We start from the raw sequence: 20,444 nt of genomic DNA on the forward strand, positions 1-20,444 counted from the left end.
GTTTGTGTCATAGTTACCATGCCAAATTGGTGACGTCATCATTTACAATCCACTTAGTGCAGACAATACAAATCCTCTACTTAGCACAATGTAGCGATTTAAAGGTCATAATTTATATTACATCAAAAAATTTCCCCTATTGGGCCCCGCCCATCCTGCCCCCGGGGGACCAGAGCCAAAATTTATACAAACTCTGTTCCCCTTCCCCCAAGGATGTTTGTGGCCAATTTTGGTTACATTCCATTCAGAACTCTATGACTAGTAGCGATTTAAAGGATTAACCTCTATTTCCCCTATTGGGCCCCGCCCCTCCTGCCCCCGGTGGTCAGAGCCAAAATATATACAAGTTCTGTTCCCCTTCCCCCAAGGATTTTTATGGCCAAATTTGATCACTATCCAAGCAAAACTCTAGGACAAGTAGCGATTAATAGGATTTACCTCTATTTCCCCTATTGGGACCACCCGTCCAGCCCCCGGGAGGCCAGAGCCAAAATTTGTACAAGTTCTGTTCCCCTTCCAAAAAGGATGTTTGAGGCCAAATTTGGTTACATTCCATGCAGAACTCTATGACTAGTAGTGATTTAAGGATTTACCTCTATTTCCTCTATATTGGACCCACCTCTCCTGCCCATGGGGTGTCAGAGCCAAAATTTATACAAGTTCTGTTCCCCTTCCCCCAAGGATGTTTGTGGCCAAATTTGGTTACAATTCATGTAGAACTCTATGACTAGTAGCGATTTAAAGGATTTACCTCTATTTCCCCTATTGGGCCCCGCACCTCCTGTCCCGGGGGACCAGAGCCAAAATTTATACAAGTTCTGTTCCCCTTCCCCAAAGGATGTTTGTGGCCAAATTTGGTTACATTCAATTCAGAGCTCTATGACAGGTAGCGATTTAAAGGATTTACCTCTATTACCCCTATTGGGCCCCGCCCCTCCTGCCCCCGGGGGGTCAGAGCCAAAATTTATACAAGTTCTGTTCCCCTTCCCCCAAGGATGTTTGTGACCAAATTTGGTTACATTCCATTCAGAACTCCATGACTTGTAGCGATTTAAAGGATTTACCTCTATTTCCCCTGAGGGGCTCCGCCCCTCCTGCCCCCGGGGGATCAGAGCCAAAATTTATACAAGTTCTGTTCCCCTTCCCCCAAGGATGTTTGTGGCTAATTTTGGTTACAATCCATGCAGAACTCTAGGACAAGTAGCGATTTAAAGGATTTACCTCTATTACCCCTATTGGGCCCCGCCCCTCCTGCCCCTGGGGGACCAGAGCCAAAATTTATACAAGTTCTGTTTCCCCTCCCCCAAGGATGTTTGTGGCCAAATTTGGTTACAATCGATTTAAAGGAAATGTTGACGGACGGACTGACGGACGGACGGACGGATGGACGACGGACACCGCGCCATGACATAAGCTCACCAGCCCTTTGGGCCAGGTGAGCTAAGAATTAAAAAGAAATTTACTTTTTTTCTCTCTCAGATTAAATTACATTTTGAATACTACTGTAACGATTGTGGGTTTTTTTAATTTAGTGCTTGTAAATTTAAGAACTTTATCTAAGTTAATTCCGTTATTGTGAAAGACTAGAACACTGACACGTCAGAAAGGGCCCCGCTATGTGTCTGACGTGCTTAAGTGGAAAAGTAGTATTTTGACAACGAATTCTTCCGTGTTAGCTATATGTTGCTAATAAATAATTAATGTCAACATTAATTGGGAAACCGATGATGGTACATTATTATAATTCTTTGGAAAAAGTCTTCCAAGTATTTAACTTAAATCCTGATTCCAAGCTAACATTACATTAAGAGCATACAATTAACTCAAATAAATTTGACCTTGACCTTTGACTTAGTAACCTTGGCCCATGACCTTACCTTTGGACAGTCAACTCCTTGTTTAATTCTGAACAACTTTGCATCATAATGTTATAACAAAATGTTTATCAGTTAAGAGCAACAACATTGTGGTTTTTTTAAATGTTAAAATCCAAGATGGCCGATTTTTTAATTTAATTTCAGCCTGAAAAATTACCAAGCAGATCTAGGATGGATGGGGAATCATCATGTAAAATATGGGGAAAATACTCCACTCCCTTCCATCATTAATGTGCAAAAGAAAAAAAAAACTGACAGACGGACGGACGGACAGACGGACAACCTGATTACTATAGGGCACCCGCATCTCGATGCGGGGCCCTAATAATTAAATTCCCAGTCTAATATTTCGAAAAATAAAACTGCTCCAGAACTGGGTGTATATAGGGAAGTGACTACTTTTGCAAAACCACACATTCCTTTAATTCAACAAAATTCAATATGAATGCAGAATTTCATCATAAAAAAGCAGATATTTAATTTATTCATACATATGTCGCGCGTATACCTCCCTCTTTTGAGACCAAAATCCCTTAAAATGGTTATCAATCTCCCTTACAACCCCTAGAAAAATATGGCATGTATCACTGGTAAGCCCAAAATAGGTAAAATAACCGAAATTTGGTAATTTAACTGGGAAATAGGTAAAAATTACCAATTTTCGGTTATTTTCCCAGTTGTACAGTTATTTTCCCAGTTGTAGAGTTAAATTACCAATGTCCAGTTAAATTCCCAATTTACCAGATAAATTCCCTATTTTTCTCAAACCTTGCCCGGAGGCTATATTCTTCATCGGGAGGTGTGAAGACTCCCGCTGTGAGACCATGCCTCGCTGGCACAGCAAATTTACCTGTGTCCGGTCGGCTAACTGGTCGGTCAACGTCCCAATATACTTACTGTGGGCATTTCTGGGCTACTATCTAGAAGCCATTTCCTGTATTTTATCACGTTTGTGATGTGTGTTACTGTTTCAACAGTTTTAATAACGTAACATGCAGTTCTCGTTTCAGATATTGTAGAACCAGAGAAGATCGAAGAAACTACCAAATTAACATTGTGATGCATAACTGTTGAAGAGATGAACGGGATTAATTTTGAAACTATTAAATTATACAACATACACTGTCTGTCTCTTGTTTATTTTTTACGAACAGCTGGTTGATCGTATAAATCCTTGCTTAAGTTTTTAGTTCTATTTCAGAGAAACGAAACATCGTGATGTATGACTGTAGAAGAGATGAACAGGATCGATTTTGAAATAAATCAAATTATTATCTCGCGAAGAAGTATTGCGTATTTTGAGGAAATAACAATAAAATCGCTTTGTTTTGTTTTGTTTTTAAATTAGTCACCGTAACCAGAAACTGATTGTCCAAAACATTGGCGGTCCACCGTACTCTGTGCACATTTCAATGTCTAGAGATAATACACATGAATAGTTATTATTAGTGTTTGAAAAGATTAGAATCTAGTCACTTTAAATCGTCGCAATACGTATTTAGTATGTTTGACTTTGAGATCATTAACCAATTAATCGGATAGCAGATACGTTGGCTTGCAATAATCGCATTGTGAGTAAACTCACTACGATACCAGACCCAAGCCATGGCTAGAAATATATAACAATACGATTGAAAATATCACTAACCTTGCAGAACCTTTCAGATTGTTAATTATGTAGTAATTAATTGTAGCACCAGAGAAGATCGGAGAAACTACCAAATTAACATCGTGATGCATAACTGTTGAAGAGATGAACATGATTAATTTTGAAACTATTAAATTATGATACACTGTCTGTCTCTTGTTTATTTTTTTACGAACAGCTGGTTGATCGCATAAATCTTTGCTAAAGATTTTTTAGTTCTATTTCAGATATCGTAGGACCAGTGGAGAAGAAAACTATTATAATAGTAATTCAATATTTATCTTATATTTACAATGTCTAATACAAGGACATAGTCATTCAGATCCCCCGTCAATGGAGATATCAAAGCTGAAGTAAGTTTGATTGTGGAGACTTATGTGTATGAAAAAAAACAGGGAAAAGGAAGTTGAGCTAAAGAAAGATGGAGTATAATTCAAGTAGAGCGGGGCTGCAATTGTTGAATCAGGTATACAGCCTTGACATTAATATTAGACTATATACACAAAGATGGGTGGAGTTTTGCAAAGTAACATTTACCATTTACCATGATATTTTCAGCAATGTTTCCATGGTAACGTAAAAAGTGCAAAAAATGAAAATCTAAAAATAGCAAAAGGTACTACTAGACCATAAAAAGAATGTGTCTATGAAGTTTCGTGGAAATATCTCTGCTGGTTTTAGAGTTATGCTCCGGAAATGAACCTGCTACAAAAATATGATATTTTCAGCAATGTTTCTATGGTTACAGAAAAAAACACAAAAAGTGAATACCTAAAACTAGCAAAAGGCACTACTAGACCATAAGAACAATGTGTCTATGAAGTTTCATGGAAATATCTCTGCCGGTTTTAGATTTGTGCTCCAGAAACGATTCTTACACAAAAATCTGCCATTTTCAGCAATGTTTCCATCGTTACAGAAAACAAGAGGCCCAGAGGGCCTGTATCGCTCACCTGGTTTGTAATGCCAAGTAATGTTCTAAATACAGGTTCATTGCTCCTTTTCTGAAGGAATTCGAATATTTACCTCAAATTCCCCTACTGGGCCCTACCCATACTGCCCCCAGGGGGTCAGAGCCAACATTTATAGAAGTTCTGTTCCCCTTCCCCCATGGATGTTTGTGGCCAAATTTGGCCACAATCTATGCAGAACTCTAGGACAAGTAGCAATTTATAAGATTTACCTCAATTTCCCCTATTAGGCCCCACCCCTCCTGCCCCCGGGGGTCAGAGCCAAACTTTATTCAAGTTCTGTTCCCCTTCCCCCAAGGATGTTTGTGGCCAAATTTGGTTACAATCCATGCAGAACTCTAGGACAGATTTATAGATTTACCTCTATTTCCCCTATTGGACCCCGCCCCTCCTGCCCCCGGGGGGGGGGGGGGGGGCCAGGGGGGGGGGGGGGGGGGGGGGGGGGGGGGTCAGAGCCAAACTTTATACAAGTTCTGTTCCCCTTCCCCCAAAAATGTTTGTGGCCAAATTTCGTTACAATCCATGCAGAACTCTAGGACAAGTAGCGATTTATAGGATTTACCTCTATTTCCCCTATTGGGCCCCGCCCCTACTGCCCCCGGGGGGTCAGAGTCAAACTTTATACAAGTTCTGTTCCCCTTCCCCCAAGGATGTTTGTGGCCAAATTTGGTAACAATCCATGCAGAACTCTAGGACAAGTAGCGATTTATAGGATTTACCTCTATTTCCCCTATTGGGCCCCGCCCCTACTGCCCCCGGGGGGTCAGAGCCAAACTTTATACAAGTTCTGTTCCCCTTCCCCCAAGGATGTTTGTGGCCAAATTTGGTAACAATCCATGCAGAACTCTACGACAAGAGCGATTTATAGGATTTACCTCTATTTCCCTTATTTGGCTCGCCCCTCCTGCCCCCGGGGGGTCAGAGCCAAACTTTATACAAGTTCTGTTCCCCTTCCCCCAAGGATGTTTGTGGCCAAATTTGGTTACAATCCATGCAGAACTCTAGGACAAGTAGCGATTTATAGGATTTACCTCTATTTCCCCTATTGGGCCCCGCCCCTCCTGCCCCCGGGGGGTCAGAGCCAAACTTTATACAAGTTCTGTTCCCCTTCCCCCAAGGATGTCTGTGGCCAATTTTGGTAACAATCCATGCAGAACTCCAGGACAAGTAGCGATTTATAGGATTTACCTCTATTTCCCCTATTGGGCCCCGCCCCTCCTGCCCCTGGGAGGGTCAGAGCCAAACTTTATACAGGTTCTGTTCCCCTTCCCACAAGGATGTCTGTGGCCAAATTTGGTAACAATCCATGCAGAACTCTAGGACAAGTAGGGATTTATAGGATTTACCTCTATTTCCCCTATTGGGCCCCGCTCCTCCTGCCCCCGGGGTGTTAGAGCCAAACTTTATTCAAGTTCTGTTCCCCTTCCCCTAAAAATGTTTGTGGCCAAATTTGGTTACAATCCATGCAGAACTCTAGGACAAGAGCGATTTATAGTATTTAGGTAGCAGTGTACAGTAGATTTGAAAAATTCAGCAAAATAATGTGCAGGCTTTAATCATGTACACACAGTTTTTTAACCTTAAACAACACCTATATAAAAGTATATATATTTTTAATCTACACAACATTTGCAATTGTCATGCAGAGTTCATTTTTGGAGAGGTCTGCATTTTGTTGCTTTGTGAGCCTGTAAAAACCATGGTAACCAAATTTTTTTCTTTAAAAAATTGCAAAAAATTGGCATTTTCAACCCAAAATTACACCCCCTCTACTAGAAATTTTTTTCTTGAATACAGTTTAAAACCAAGCATCACTGTCGTGATAGCGGAACTGAGCCTATTTCGACATAGGTATATTATTAAACTTTTGAGCAATCTTACCTCGTACCGTGGCCATCAATTTCTGCTGCTACAGAATTGAGTTTTTCCGTCTTAGACGCACATTCGGATACCCCCTAAACCATTAATCTCGAACCCATTTTGTTGAATTTCTTTATGCAAATGTGAAGCCTGCATATAAGTCTCTAGATTGAATTCACCAATTTTAGCACATATACATTTTTTAATTTTTCATGCATATAATAAAACAGGGGCTTTCTGCTTAGTAAAAATCTCACCCATGGCCATTCGGTCTAACTGTACACTGCTACCTTATACAGCATGTTTTGTATTTTCAAGTTTTCTGAAAACCCAAATTATGTCTAAACAAGGTTGTGACGAACAAAATGACCTATCCGGCTACTGTGTATCTCTAATAGTCACCGAGTAATGCCAATTTCCCCATAAGGTATATTTTCACCCGTGTTCCTCCAATACAAGTAACAAGGGGAGGTAATTTGAAAAAATGAAAGTTAAATAACAATGCTGTTTTCTGAAATAAAATTATTCTGAAAATTTGATATGGTATTTGGAGTTTTTCTCTATGCAGAGAAGTGAAAAATACCGGGTTGCTATGAAATCTGACCCTGTTCTGTGACGTCATAGTTGCCATGACGTCATAATAATGGTGACGTCATCATTATATGTGCAAATGACGTCATAAATACTTAGTGTTATTATTTCTGACAATACAAATCCTATTCTAATTTACCTTAGCACTAAATGCACTTATTCTGATAGATAAATCTTAACATGACATTCAAAATGTCATAATTTCCTGCATATTACATCAAAATATTGTGATCACACCCTTGAAATACAGAATATTACATGTAATCATATAAAACTGTACGTTATTCCCATTTTATTGAAAAAAAGCCCCTTTTCCCTCTTATCTTAAGATAATGGCAATAATTGACAATACCGGCTTAGCCGAACACTCATTCTAGTACAAAAAATACATAATATAGCCTTAATTATATGAAAACTGAGAAATCAATGAAAAAAATCCCAAAATTAGCACTTTTGCTGTAAATTTCCATGGATACCGGGTAATTAGCAGAGCAAAATTAATAAGAATTCATATCAAATGGACTGAGAGACACCCGGTTAGCTGTTTTCAGCTTGCTGTTCAAGTGTAAAATGATTAATCAATTAACAGTCAAGCATATCATACCATACCTAGGTAGCAAATTACAGAATGGCAAACTGAGCCAATTACCTCCCTTTAGTTGTAACAAATGAAAAATATATGTATTTACACAGTTTCAAACTGTTTTATTGTGTTTTCTAAGATAAATGAATGAAAATTAAGCAAAATCAATTATAATCAAGGTCATTTTTCAAAAATTGAGAATTTCAGGCCCTTATAAGGTAGCAGTGTACAGTAGATTTGAAAAATTCAGCAAAATAATGTGCAGGCTTTAATCATGTACACACAGTTTTTTAACCTTAAACAACACCTATATAAAAGTATATATATTTTTAATCTACACAACATTTGCAATTGTCATGCAGAGTTCATTTTTGGAGAGGTCTGCATTTTGTTGTTTTGTGAGCCTGTAAAAACCATGGTAACCAAATTTTTTTCTTTGAAAAATTGCAAAAAATTGGCATTTTCAACCCAAAATTACACCCCCTCTACTAGAAATTTTTTTCTTGAATACAGTTTAAAACCAAGCATCACTGTCGTGATAGCGGAACTGAGCCTATTTCGACATAGGTATATTATTAAACTTTTGAGCAATCTTACCTCGTACCGTGGCTATCAATTTCTGCTGCTACAGAATTGAGTTTTTCCGTCTTAGACGCACATTCGGATACCCCCTAAACCATTAATCTCGAACCCATTTTGTTGAATTTCTTTATGCAAATGTGAAGCCTGCATATAAGTCTCTAGATTGAATTCACCAATTTTAGCACATATACATTTTTTAATTTTTCATGCATATAATAAAACAGGGGCTTTCTGCTTAATAAAAATCTCACCCATGGCCATTCGGTCTAACTGTACACTGCTACCTTACCTCTATTTCCCCTATTGGGCCCCGCCCCTCCTGCCCCCGGGGGGTCAGAGCCAAACTTTCTACAAGTTCTGTTCCCCTTCCCCCAAGGATGTTTGTGGCCAATTGTGGTAACAATCCATGCAGAACCCTAGGACAAGTAGCGATTTATAGGATTTACCTCTATTTCCCCTATTGGGCCCCGCCCCTCCTGCCCCCGGGGGGTCAGAGCCAAACTTTATACAAGTTCTGTACCCCTTCCCCCAAAAATGTTTGTGGCCAAATTTGGTTACAATCCATGCAGAACTCTAGGACAAGTAGCGATTTATAGGATTTACCTCTATTTCCCCTATTGGGCCCCGCCCCTCCTGCCCCCGGGGGATCAGAGTCAAACATTATACAAGTTCTGTTCCCCTTCCCCCAAGGATGTTTGTGGCCAAATTTGGTAACAATCCATGCAGAACTCTAGGACAAGAGCGATTTATAGGATTTACCTCTATTTCCCTTATTGGGCCCCGCCCCTCCTGCCCCCGGGGGGTCAGAGCCAACCTTTATATAAGTTCTGTTCCCCTTCCCCCAAGGATGTCTGTGGCCAAATTTGGTAACAATCCATGCAGAACTCTACGACAAGTAGCGATTTATAGGATTTACCTCTATTTCCCCTATTGGGCCCCGCCCCTCCTGCCCCCAGGGGGTCAGAGCCAAACTTTATAGAAGTTCTGTTCCCCTTCCCCCAAGGATGTTTGTGGCCAAATTTGGTTACAATCCATGCAGAACTCTAGGACAAGTAGCGATTTATAGGATTTACCTCTATTTCCCCTATTAGGCCCCGCCCCTCCTGCCCCCCGGGGGTCAGAGTCAAACTTTATACAAGTTCTGTTCCCCTTCCCCCAAGGATGTTTGTGGCCAAATTTGGTTACAATCCATGCAGAACTCTAGGACAAGTAGCGATTTATAGGATTTACCTCTATTTCCCCTATTGGGCCCCGCCCCTCCTGCCCCCGGAGGTCAGAGCCAAACTTTATACAAGTTCTGTACCCCTTCCCCCAAGGATGTTTGTGGCAAATTTTGGTAACAATCCATGCCGAACTCTAGGACAAGTAGCGATTTAGAGGATTTACCTCTATTTCCCCTATTGGGCCCCGCCCCTCCTGCCCCCGGGGATCAGAGCCAAACTTTATACAGGTTCTGTTCCCCTTCCCCCAAGGATGTTTGTGGCCAAATTTGGTAACAATCCATGCAGAACTCTAGGACAAGTAGCGATTTATAGGATTTACCTCTATTTCCCCTATTGGGCCCCGCCCCTCCTGCCCCTGGGGGGGTCAGAGCCAAACTTTATACAGGTTCTGTTCCCCTTCCCACAAGGATGTCTGTGGCCAAATTTGGTAGCAATCCATGCAGAACTCTAGGACAAGTAGCGATTTATAGGATTTACCTCTATTTCCCCTATTGGGCCCCGCCCCTCCTGCCCCCGGGGGGTCAGAGCCAAACTTTATATAAGTTCTGTTCCCCTTCCCCCAAGGATGTCTGTGGCCAAATTTGGTTACAATCCATGCAGAACTCTAGGACAAGTAGCGATTTATAGGATTTACCTCTATTTCCCCTATTGGGCCCCGCCCCTCCTGCCCCCGGGGGGTCAGAGCCAAACTTTATACAAGTTCTGTTCCCCTTCCCCCAAGGATGTTTGCGGCCAAATTTGGTTACAATCCATGCAGAACTCAATGACTAGTAGCGATTTAAAGGAAATGTTGACGGACAGACGGACGACGGACGCCGACGGACCAGGTGAGCTAAAAAGTACAAAAAGTGAAAACCTTAAAATAGCAAAAGGCACTACTAGACCATAAGACTAATCTGCCTATGGAGTTCCGTACATATATCTCAACCGGTTTTCCAGTTATGCTGCGGAAACGAACCTGGTACAAAAATATGATATTTTCAGCAATGTTTCCATGGTTACGGAAAAAGTGCAAAAAATGAATACCTAAAAATAGCAAAAGGCACTACTAGACCATAAGAACAATGTGTCTATGAAGTTTCATGGAAATATCTCTGCTGGTTTTAGAGTTGTGCTCCGGAAACGATTCTTACACAAAAATCTGCCATTTTCAGCAATGTTTCCATGGTTACGGAAAAAGTGAAAAAAATGAAAACCTAAAAATAGCAAAAGGCACTACTAGACCATAAGAACAATGTGTCTATGAAGTTTCATGGAAATATCTCTGCTGGTTTTAGAGTTGTGCTCCAGAAACGATTCTTACACAAAAATCTGCCATTTTCAGCAATGTTTCCATGGTTACAGAAAAAAGTACAAAAAGTGAAAACCTTAAAATAGCAAAAGGCACTTCTAGACCATAAACCTGGTACATTTTCAGCAATGTTTCCATGGTTACGGAAAAAATGCAAAAAATGAAAACCTAAAAATAGCAAAAGGTACTACTAGACCATAAGACCAATGTGTGTATGAAGTTTCGTATGGAAATATCTCTACTGGTTTCAGAGTTATGCTCCGGAAACCATTCGTACGGACGGACAGACGGATGGACGGACGGAACCCATTTGTATATCCCCCGCCAACTTCGTTGGGCGGGGGATAATAAACCTTTGCCGACAGGATTCAGACTGGCCATGCATATCGGCACTTACGGTGACCAGCATCATATGCTTCACAATGTTAAAAGATTACACAAATATGTTTTAATTACCTCCTGTATAGACCCTTAAACTTCTGAAGCACCAGCGATTACAAAAGGTAACATCCATGATTTGAGTAAGTAATAGTATGTACGTCCGAATTTGTCAAACAGCAATGATTTATCTAACACAAATGTGCCACCCAACGTGCTAGCCTTGGACCATACCAAATATCTTTAGGGTGCAAAGGTATATATTTCCTGCCAACAGTGTTCAACTCTCAAATAAATGTCCCTTCCTAAAAAAGAAATGGCGTCTCATATTATTATAAGGCCGCTTGTCATTGAAGTTGGGTACGCGTGCCCCGAAACGATCACGTGGCGGCACGTAAAACTCTTCAATTCCTGAAGTTGGGTAGCTGCCAGGATTCGGTGAGAGAAGTGATGACAAGGGGCGGAGTCAATTAGATACCAATCAAGGTACACTTCGTAATTTGATTGGATACAATATACACTGAAATCGGAATGCACAGTCGCTGACCGATTTTATATTATCGGGACGCAGATTATATACCAAATATAACGATGACATAAGTTTCTCGTATAATTTGTACAAAGTTTGTATCAAAAATCCTAAATATCAAATCTGAAAATATTTGGACATTCATATGTATAAATTAATTATATTAGTTATATGCAGTTACAACTCGACTCAAATATAAGTAGAACTACTAAAAGTTACAAATTGTGTGTTCTCAGTAGTTCTTATTAACTGCCATATTGTATATATATTAGATAGGAACATATGAAGGTATTGAACAGCAATTTGTTTTTATCCAGACGATTTAATTTTTTGAGTGGTTAAAATTAAGGGTCCTGATGAAAAAGATAAAAGACACTCTGAGAGAGACAGAAGACAGCTGTGAGCGCCAGCTACGGACGATATGGTCAGCTGCAGTATACAGGTATAGAAATTAACGCAGCACGACATTGGCTATTCGAAAGTTTTCTGATTTTGATTCTCGAAATCTACTATTTGGATTAGACATAGACATCTTTAGTCTCATTTGTTTTTGTCTGACACTTGCATTATTTATATTGTAAGTACGCTAAATCGCAGTAGATACTGATAAATAAGCAATGGTATGGTTAATGTGCATTAAATCCCACGATCGATTTCAGACATAATGCAATAAATAGATGCATTAAGATATATGCAAAAAAAAATCTGTTTAGAAACATACTTATTGTATGGGCAGGTTTCGTGAAAAAGTCAGAACTTTGTTAAGTGGGTTTGACCAATCCCGAGTTGGGTTTTAGGTAACAAAATCAAGAACATTTATACATCCTTGATATAAAAGTCATGTATATGTGGTTCCAAACATGGCGGATATACAACGTACATGGAGTATTATGTACATTTTATTGTGTATAATTATGCAGTAACCGCGCAGAGATGTTCATTTATCAACGAGAGGTACATCAATATATGTTTGGTATAAATCCTTATTACATAATGTATTCCAAACTCATATTTGTGATTGGGGATAATATTAAACATGTATCGGATATGTACACAGGTATTTGTGCCTTCAAAATCAATATTTACAAACAGATAGTTTATATTAGATGGCAGACACCGAAAATCACCACTCTAACCGAGTAGAGTTGTCATTCAGGGGTCCCGAATCGGGTCAATAGGTTGGGGCTGTGTTCTGAAAAAAGTTGCATTATCATCTTTTATTCTAAATTTTATCCAATGGCGCATTTTCAAGCTTGATATACCAAACCATTCTGTGTACACTTGAATAAAAGTTCATGTTTCATGTAGAATATTAATTTCAACACAAGACGATACATACATCATGAGAATATATTACCAAATATGTAGCGAGTTGTCTTAATTTCAAAAGTGTGTATAACCAGAGACAGATAAGTTATTATATCTACATATCTGTTATATTATGTCTACGTCTTTGGAATAACTCGCGGGAAAAATCACAACCATTGTAAACTAAATCTCCACCTGTGCTAACTAAGGAAAGTACATGGCTGCGGGCAAAGCGTTACGAAGACAATGGGGGGTCGCACCTCTTGATAGCAGGGAAAGCCCACCTGTAGTGTTTGATTGACAGCCACCGGTACGCTAATTAGTAATTGATCCATGTCACTGCAACCTACAGGTAAGTGCCTGAGCATATGTACGTGTACAAATATTACTCCCCAGAATACATCTTCTTCTTTCGTTTATCACCATCCGTCGTGTAGATTTAGTGTTGAAGTAGTCAGCTTGCAAAGCGGTGCCGGGCCGTCACACGTACATGGTTTTTTTTTGTTCACACCAGAAATATATATGTATATATGTTTCTGTTCACACATAGAAATCCATGTTGTGAAAAGGTTATGAATAGATAATTGATTTTATTGTGTCATGTTTCTGTAATACATGAAAAAGTTGTTCACAACAATATTTCATATAACGAAATGTGAACCACCTTGCCAGACCACAGCCGCTCGTGCATGGCATAGATAACCTCAGGCCACAGCCCATAGCTGGGGAAATAAAAAATATTGATACGTAATTACCAACACATTTCTCAATAAGTACTTGTAACAGATATATATTTCGTTCTTTACCATGTATATCTTGTTTTAAATTAATGCTATTAATGTTACACGTACATATACAGATCTGCATGCCTATCTCCAAAGTGAAATCGTTCAGTTTTCATGTGTAGAATTTTATATTTTTTAATTTTTAATCGCTTTTATTCCACGGGCTGTTATTTGAAGTGTCAAATTTAAGTGATGTTATATAGACTACATTTAGATTTATGAATACAGATCGTAGTACAGCCGAACAAAGTTTGTTTAAAAATATGATAAAAAGTGATTATAAACTGACTCATTTGTACTGTTGTATGTCACAAACTAAATTCCAAAATTTCTGAAGAAAAAAATCTTGTCTGGCTAAAAATATCAACCGGTAATATTTTATAGAGATGTTAAAGACTGGAAATTTTAGCGTTTTAACTAGAAACGAACAGGCAATTTTAATATAATAGACATGCATTTATAGTGTTTCCCACAGGAAAAAAAAGGGCATGGTGCTGGGTTTTGAAAAGGGCACTTTGACCGCGATAAATAACCATCAGAGGGGCACAAAGGTTATATCGACGACTTCCAATACAAGGGAAAATCTTTAAAACTGTCTTGTTGTTTATGTAATTCTGGTTCAACTTAATATCATTTAAATGCTTTAAACTCTCTTAGTTGCTAAGTAATATCAGGACATCTATTTAATTATTCTGAATGAACAAAATGATTTTGGAAATAGTTATCTGCCGATCATATATAACCATGACTATAATTGATTCACAAGAAAGATCTAAATTTCATTTATATTAATTAAAAGAATGGGAAAAATGCAAAATGTATTCCATTGATTCAACCCAATTACCTGTATTTTAATATATATCTTTATTGAAATATTAAAAATACTGTATTGAATTGAATAAGATAACATGTTTCATTATAATGGATAATTAATTAAAAAAATATTCTAAATTTACAAGCATTAAATTAAGAAAATACAGATAATTAGATTAGTATTCCAAATATTTTAATTTAATCTGATAGAGAAAAAAAAACAAGAGCTGTTGGAGAACAGCAAAGATCGCCTATTCAGAAGAAGTTGATGTTAAAGTATTTACTATTTAAACATGGAATTATGACAAATTAACAGACTCAAAAACACCCTAAAGGGGCCCAAATTGGTTGTATTATCACGTTCAGCATCCATACACATTAGGAAAATAAAATCATTAACATTTATGATGACTTATGCTTAAACAATTGACAAAATAGAAACTTGCTCAAAAACTTTAACATGGAAATATGACAAATTAACAGACTCAAAAACCCCCTAAAGGGCCCCAAATTGGTTGTATTATCACGTTCAGCATCCATACACATTAGGAAAAAAAAATCATAAACATTTATGATGAGTTAAGCTTAAACAATTGATGAAACAGAAACTTGCTCAAAAACTTTAACGTTAAATGGGACGCCAACGCTGACGCCGACGCCGGGGTGACAACATTAGCTTCCCCTATTCTTCAAATAGGCGAGCTAATTATTTCTTTTTAATTTGATTTATTTTAATTACTTTGCTATTAATAATTTTATTATTATTAAAAAAATATTATTAAACATTTCTAAAAAAAATTATACCGTTTTCATTTTTAAAAACATGTACATATTAGTAAAAATCCTGAAATTCAATACCTCCAGATCTACTTTTACAATACACCCAAAATGGCGGCCATTACGATTGCAAATTTTGTGACATCCATCAGATATAGATAGGCCTATTTAACATTAAAAACGTGAGTTAATAATTTACAGTTGTAAGCAGTATTTGTTTTTGAAGTAATGCTCACTATCTGTAGTCATAAAACTTATTGAAAGGTCAGCTGATTGTTTTCTAGACTGCCGATCGGCTGCTCAGACTTCAGCTTATGTAATACACAGACCTGAAAGTGACACCACAAGCCAAGGTGGAAATAGCCCAAGGCTGCTAATTAGGACCACTGGGGTATTAGTCAGGGGGTCAGGGAGTGGTCACACCTCTTTTGTTTACTTAATTATCAAGCCACTGCCTGGTATTTTGGTAGTTTAGTAAAAGTGTACTGGGGACAAACGGGGCAGGGCGTTAGGTTAAAGGGGCATGGCGTCAGGTAAAAAGGGCACGGCGCGGTGCCATGCTAATCGGGGCTGTGGGAAACACTAATTTAATCATTATCCAATGTAACCCACGAAAGCTCTTTGGATCTTTTACTTGTAAATTTTTAAGGGAGAGAGTGTATGTGTGTGCGTGTCGGCCAACTGTGATCATGAGTGACTGGTTAGCTTAACCCGATCCATATATCATCAACAATGAGTCTGAATCGACTTAATAAAAAAAATTTCATTCTTGACATTGAATAAACATTGACTTAAATAAAGAACTATTATTCAAATAATTTAAGGAATCTTCATATTTCTTGTAATATTGCATATGAAACTCTGAAAGCAAATCTAGCTATGCTCCTTAAATAGGAACCGCCATATCCCGGCTGCAGGCCGTGTGCAAAAAAAGTCAAAACATGCGGGATTTATTAGATGCCTTAACTGACCTATATTAATAATGAGTGTTTTGCAATTAATTACTACATAATTAACAATCTAAAAGGTTCTGCAAGGTTAGTGATATTTTCAATCGTATTGTTATATATTTCTAGCCATGGCTTGGGTCTGGTATCGTAGTGAGTTTACTCACAATGCGATTATTGCAAGCCAACGTATCTGCTATCCGATTAATTGGTTAATGATCTCAAAGTCAAACATACTAAATATGTATTGTGACGATTTAAAGTGACTAGATTCTAATATTTTCAAACAATTCTAATAACTATTCATGTGTAGTATCTCTAGACATTGAAATGTGCACGGAGTATGGTAGACCGCCGATGTTTTGGACAATCAGTTTCTGGTTACGGTGACTAATTTAAAAACAAAACAAAACAAAGCAATTTTATTGTTATTTTCTCAAAATACACAATACTTCTTCGCGAGATAATAATTTGATTTATTTCAAAATCGATCCTGTTCATCTCTTCAACAGTCATGCATCACGATGTTTCGTTTCTCTGAAATAGAACTAAAAACTTTAGCAAGGATTTATACGATCAACCAGCTGTTCGTAAAAAATAAACAAGAGACAGACAGTGTATGTTGTATAATTTAAATAGTTTCAAAATTAATCATGTTCATCTCTTCAACAGTTATGCATCACGATGTTAATTTGGTAGTTTCTCGATCTTCTCTGGTCCTACGATATCTGAAACGAGAACTGCATGTTACGTTATTAAAACTGTTGAAACAGTAACACAGTGATCATCACAAACGTAATAAAATACAAGAAATGGCTTCTAGATAGTAGCCCAGAAATGCCCACAGTAAGTATATTGGGACGTTGACCGACCAGTTAGCTGACCGGACACAGGTAAATTTGCTGTGCCAGCGAGGCATGGTCTCACAGTGGGAGTCTTCACACCTCCCGGTGAAGAATATAGCCCCCGGGCAAGGCTTGAGAAAAATAGAGAATTTATCTGGTAAATTGGGAATTTAACTGGACATTGGTAATTTAACTCTACAACTGGGAAAATAACTGTACAACTGGGAAAATAACCGAAAATTGGTAATTTTTACCTACTTCCCAGTTAAATTACCAAATTTCGGTTATTTTACCTATTTTGGGCTTACCAGTGTATGTACCTGCGAAGTATATATGTATTTAATGATAGTTGGAACATAAAGATATTGCATTCTAGATATATAGAAAACAAAACAGCATGAAGTAGATCATTTTGATTCTGTAACAAAACATGATACAAAATGTCAACAATGAAGACTTTACTAACGTTTAGTCTACTTTGTACAGTAGTTCTTGCTGTTAAATGATTCACATCACAAATGTATTGTTAGTCCTATATTTGTTGCAGTACAAGAGAGATGTTGCTAGATTAATAAAACATATCACTTTGTCTCGCCTGTGTAAGACATATAACGAGTTTACTGACACGAGCCTTTTGATTATAACTTTCAAGACTTCGTAAGACTTCGTTCGTTTTGCACAGAGCACTGTCTCCTCCTAGGGAGGGGCCTTGGGTGAAACTGCAAAATGGTGACTAAACATTTGGTTACATATCGAACAGTTCATTGTTATAACTGGCTACAAAAGCTTCCAAATAACAGTGATATGATCAAACTTACCTATCTTCTGGCCGATTTGTGTGACCAGAGGATTTCCTCCGAAGATAGCGGCCATTTTGTCAGGGATGAAATGACGTCACTGTCCCGAGGTATTCTATTTTTAGAAACATACCAAAAGTCGTAAAATAAGGAAAAAAATACAATGAAAATATTAATATTGAAAAATATTTCAATTGCAAGCGTCAATGGTTTATGAATAAAGATAAAATATATTTACCACGAATGTTTATATATATATATTTTTTGTCCTGTGCCGGAAATGAAAATCCGGAAGTTGACATCTCTGTGGTAACAGCGTCCATCTTGACAAGAGGCACTCGATGTAAACAAGTTAATTTAGGGTAAGTTCGAGTTTGTTATGTCTCTAAAAGACTTTAAGTTAGTATTGGCAAATGTGATGTATGCTTCGATTTAAATTTTGCATAGTTATTGCTGCCTCACGATGACCCGTACAGTGGGTTGAAAAATGGAAATATAAAACACACATATTGGATTATTGTTTCTTTTTTTGGACCTGCAGGCCTAGTCCGCTAAACCTGCCTATATTATTAGGCTTTTTTTTAAATTTTTTTTTTGCCTAATATATAGTCAGCTCGCGGTACCTCTTAAAAATGTGAAATCGTAGGCCAGATTTGGCCTACGCTACGTCAGCGGCATTTTTCTAATATCGTCCATGCAATGCCAGGAAAACGTACACATACATTTATATTGGGATCTTATGTACTCCTTTGCCCCCATGTTACATCCCATTTATGAAATTAAACAACTGTGTACAATGAAATACTTCCGAGACCCTTCTATTTCACACATTTGTAATGGCCGCCGTATACACATTTAGTAGAGCAAACGGCAGCCAATCAACTTCGCTTCCGGTTTTATTTTTAAATATCCACGTGTAGTTGAAAGATAAACAAAATTCTACCGTGTATATGCTACATGTATATGCAACGTGAATATCGCGAAAGTTGATGCGGTACCAGCAATAGTCGTGTTCAATTTGAATATTTGACAACATGTCGTGTATGTCGACCATGATTTTACTTTAAAAACTCTAACTGGCTAGCATTTTGTTTATCTTTCAACTACACGTGGTTTTTTTAAAAATAAAACCGGAAGCGAAGTTGATTGGCTGCCGTTTGCTCTACTAAATGTGTATACGGCGGCCATTACAAATGTGTGAAATAGAAGGGTCTCGGAAGTATTTCATTGTACACAGTTGTTTAATTTCATAAATGGGATGTAACATGGGGGCAAAGGAGTACATAAGATCCCAATATAAAGGTATGTGTACGTTTTCCTGGCATTGCATGGACGATATATTAGAAATATGCCGCTGACGTAGCGTAGGCCAAATCTGGCCTACGATTTCACATTTTTAAGAGGTACCGCGAGCTGACTATATATTAGGCAAAAAAAAAAAAAAAAAAAGCCTAATAATATAGGCAGGTTTAGCGGACTACTGCAGGCCTACTGGCAAGCGACCAGTTCTCGCCGGGTACCAATTCTCGCCATCGCATATGTACAAGTATGATCACAGACGAATTTGTGACATTTTTTGTGAAAATCAGCATGATAGTGTCTTCTATCAGAAGAAGGCTTTATTGACTAAATTTGCGTGGAATTCGTACAGATACATATGCGATGGAGAGAATCGGTACTCGGCGAGAACTGGTCGCCTGCCAGTATAGTATAGTATAGTATAGTATATTATAGTATAGTATAGTATAGTAGTTTTCCAGTACACGAACGCATTATGTTCCTCTACACTGGACTCAAATTAATGACAAAAGTTAATTACATTACAGTTCATTTTCCGCTTATGGCATGGTTGGCTTATAGTTATAAATAGCATCATGATTACTTAAGAATTTATCAAGTCTGTTTTTAAAAGAGTTTATGTTTGGATACAATTTCCTCTGTTACACTATTCCACTATTTAACTGTTCGGGTGGTAAAGCTGTCTCCTCTTTTGTTGGTCTTAAACTGATGTGGGAAGATCATTTTGGTGTGACCTCGACTACCCTGTCTGTATCCTACATCTTTCCAAAGTTTTAAGAATTTACAAGACTCCTTGTCATAAATATTGTTTGTTATTTTAAAAAGTTCAATCATGTCGAATCCTTCTATACGTTAAAGTAGGTAGTTTCAGCTTCTGTAGTCTTTCTTGATATGGTAGTGCTTTCATGCCTGGTAGACTTTCGGTGGCTCTTCTCTTTACAGATTCAATTTTATCGATATCTTTTATTCCAGTTGGTGACCACACAGAGCTTGCATAATCAAGATGTGTTCATTCTAAGCTTTTATATAATGGAAGAAAAGTTTTGTGGTTCATGAAGTAAAACGTTCTCCTTAAAGGTCCAAAAATCTGGTTTACTTTGTTTACATTTTCGCTTATGTGATTTTCATTAGTTAATTCCTGGTCATTGATTACTCCAATATATTTTTCTTTTCTGTGAGTTGTAAATCCTTTCCAAGTAAATGATAGGTTGCTTCTGTTCCATTTCTTTGTTTTGTGTTTCAACCAACTGACATATATTTACATTTCACTGGGTGCATCTTCAATAACCATTTGGCGCTCCAACTTCCCATGGTATTCAGATCATCTTGTAATATTGATT

The 20,444-nt window shown here is 37.9% G+C and overlaps 2 protein-coding genes across 7 annotated transcripts in view; one reads left to right on the top strand and one right to left on the bottom strand.

The window, feature by feature from the left end:
• The window catches only part of LOC138324137 (TOM1-like protein 2), a 134,513-nt gene extending 116,612 nt beyond the window's left edge, over nucleotides 1–17,901 (bottom strand). For all 5 annotated transcript variants that reach the window (XM_069269221.1, XM_069269222.1, XM_069269220.1 and 2 more), the window contains exon 1: nucleotides 17,827–17,901. In XM_069269221.1, coding sequence (XP_069125322.1) covers nucleotides 17,827–17,881 — 55 coding nt within the window. In that variant the 5' untranslated portion in view covers nucleotides 17,882–17,901. The remainder of the gene's footprint in view (nucleotides 1–17,826) is intronic.
• A 178-nt stretch (nucleotides 17,902–18,079) lies between these two features.
• The window catches only part of LOC138324139 (dynein regulatory complex subunit 3-like), a 31,913-nt gene continuing 29,548 nt past the window's right edge, over nucleotides 18,080–20,444 (top strand). The window contains exon 1 of one of the 2 annotated variants that reach the window (XM_069269224.1): nucleotides 18,080–18,167. The gene's annotated coding sequence lies outside the window, so the exon portion shown is untranslated. The remainder of the gene's footprint in view (nucleotides 18,168–20,444) is intronic. The other variant, XM_069269225.1, reaches the window with a different exon arrangement.

This window comes from Argopecten irradians, chromosome 5 (genome assembly GCF_041381155.1).
Source record: "Argopecten irradians isolate NY chromosome 5, Ai_NY, whole genome shotgun sequence".
Classification (NCBI taxonomy): Eukaryota; Metazoa; Mollusca; class Bivalvia; order Pectinida; family Pectinidae; genus Argopecten; species Argopecten irradians.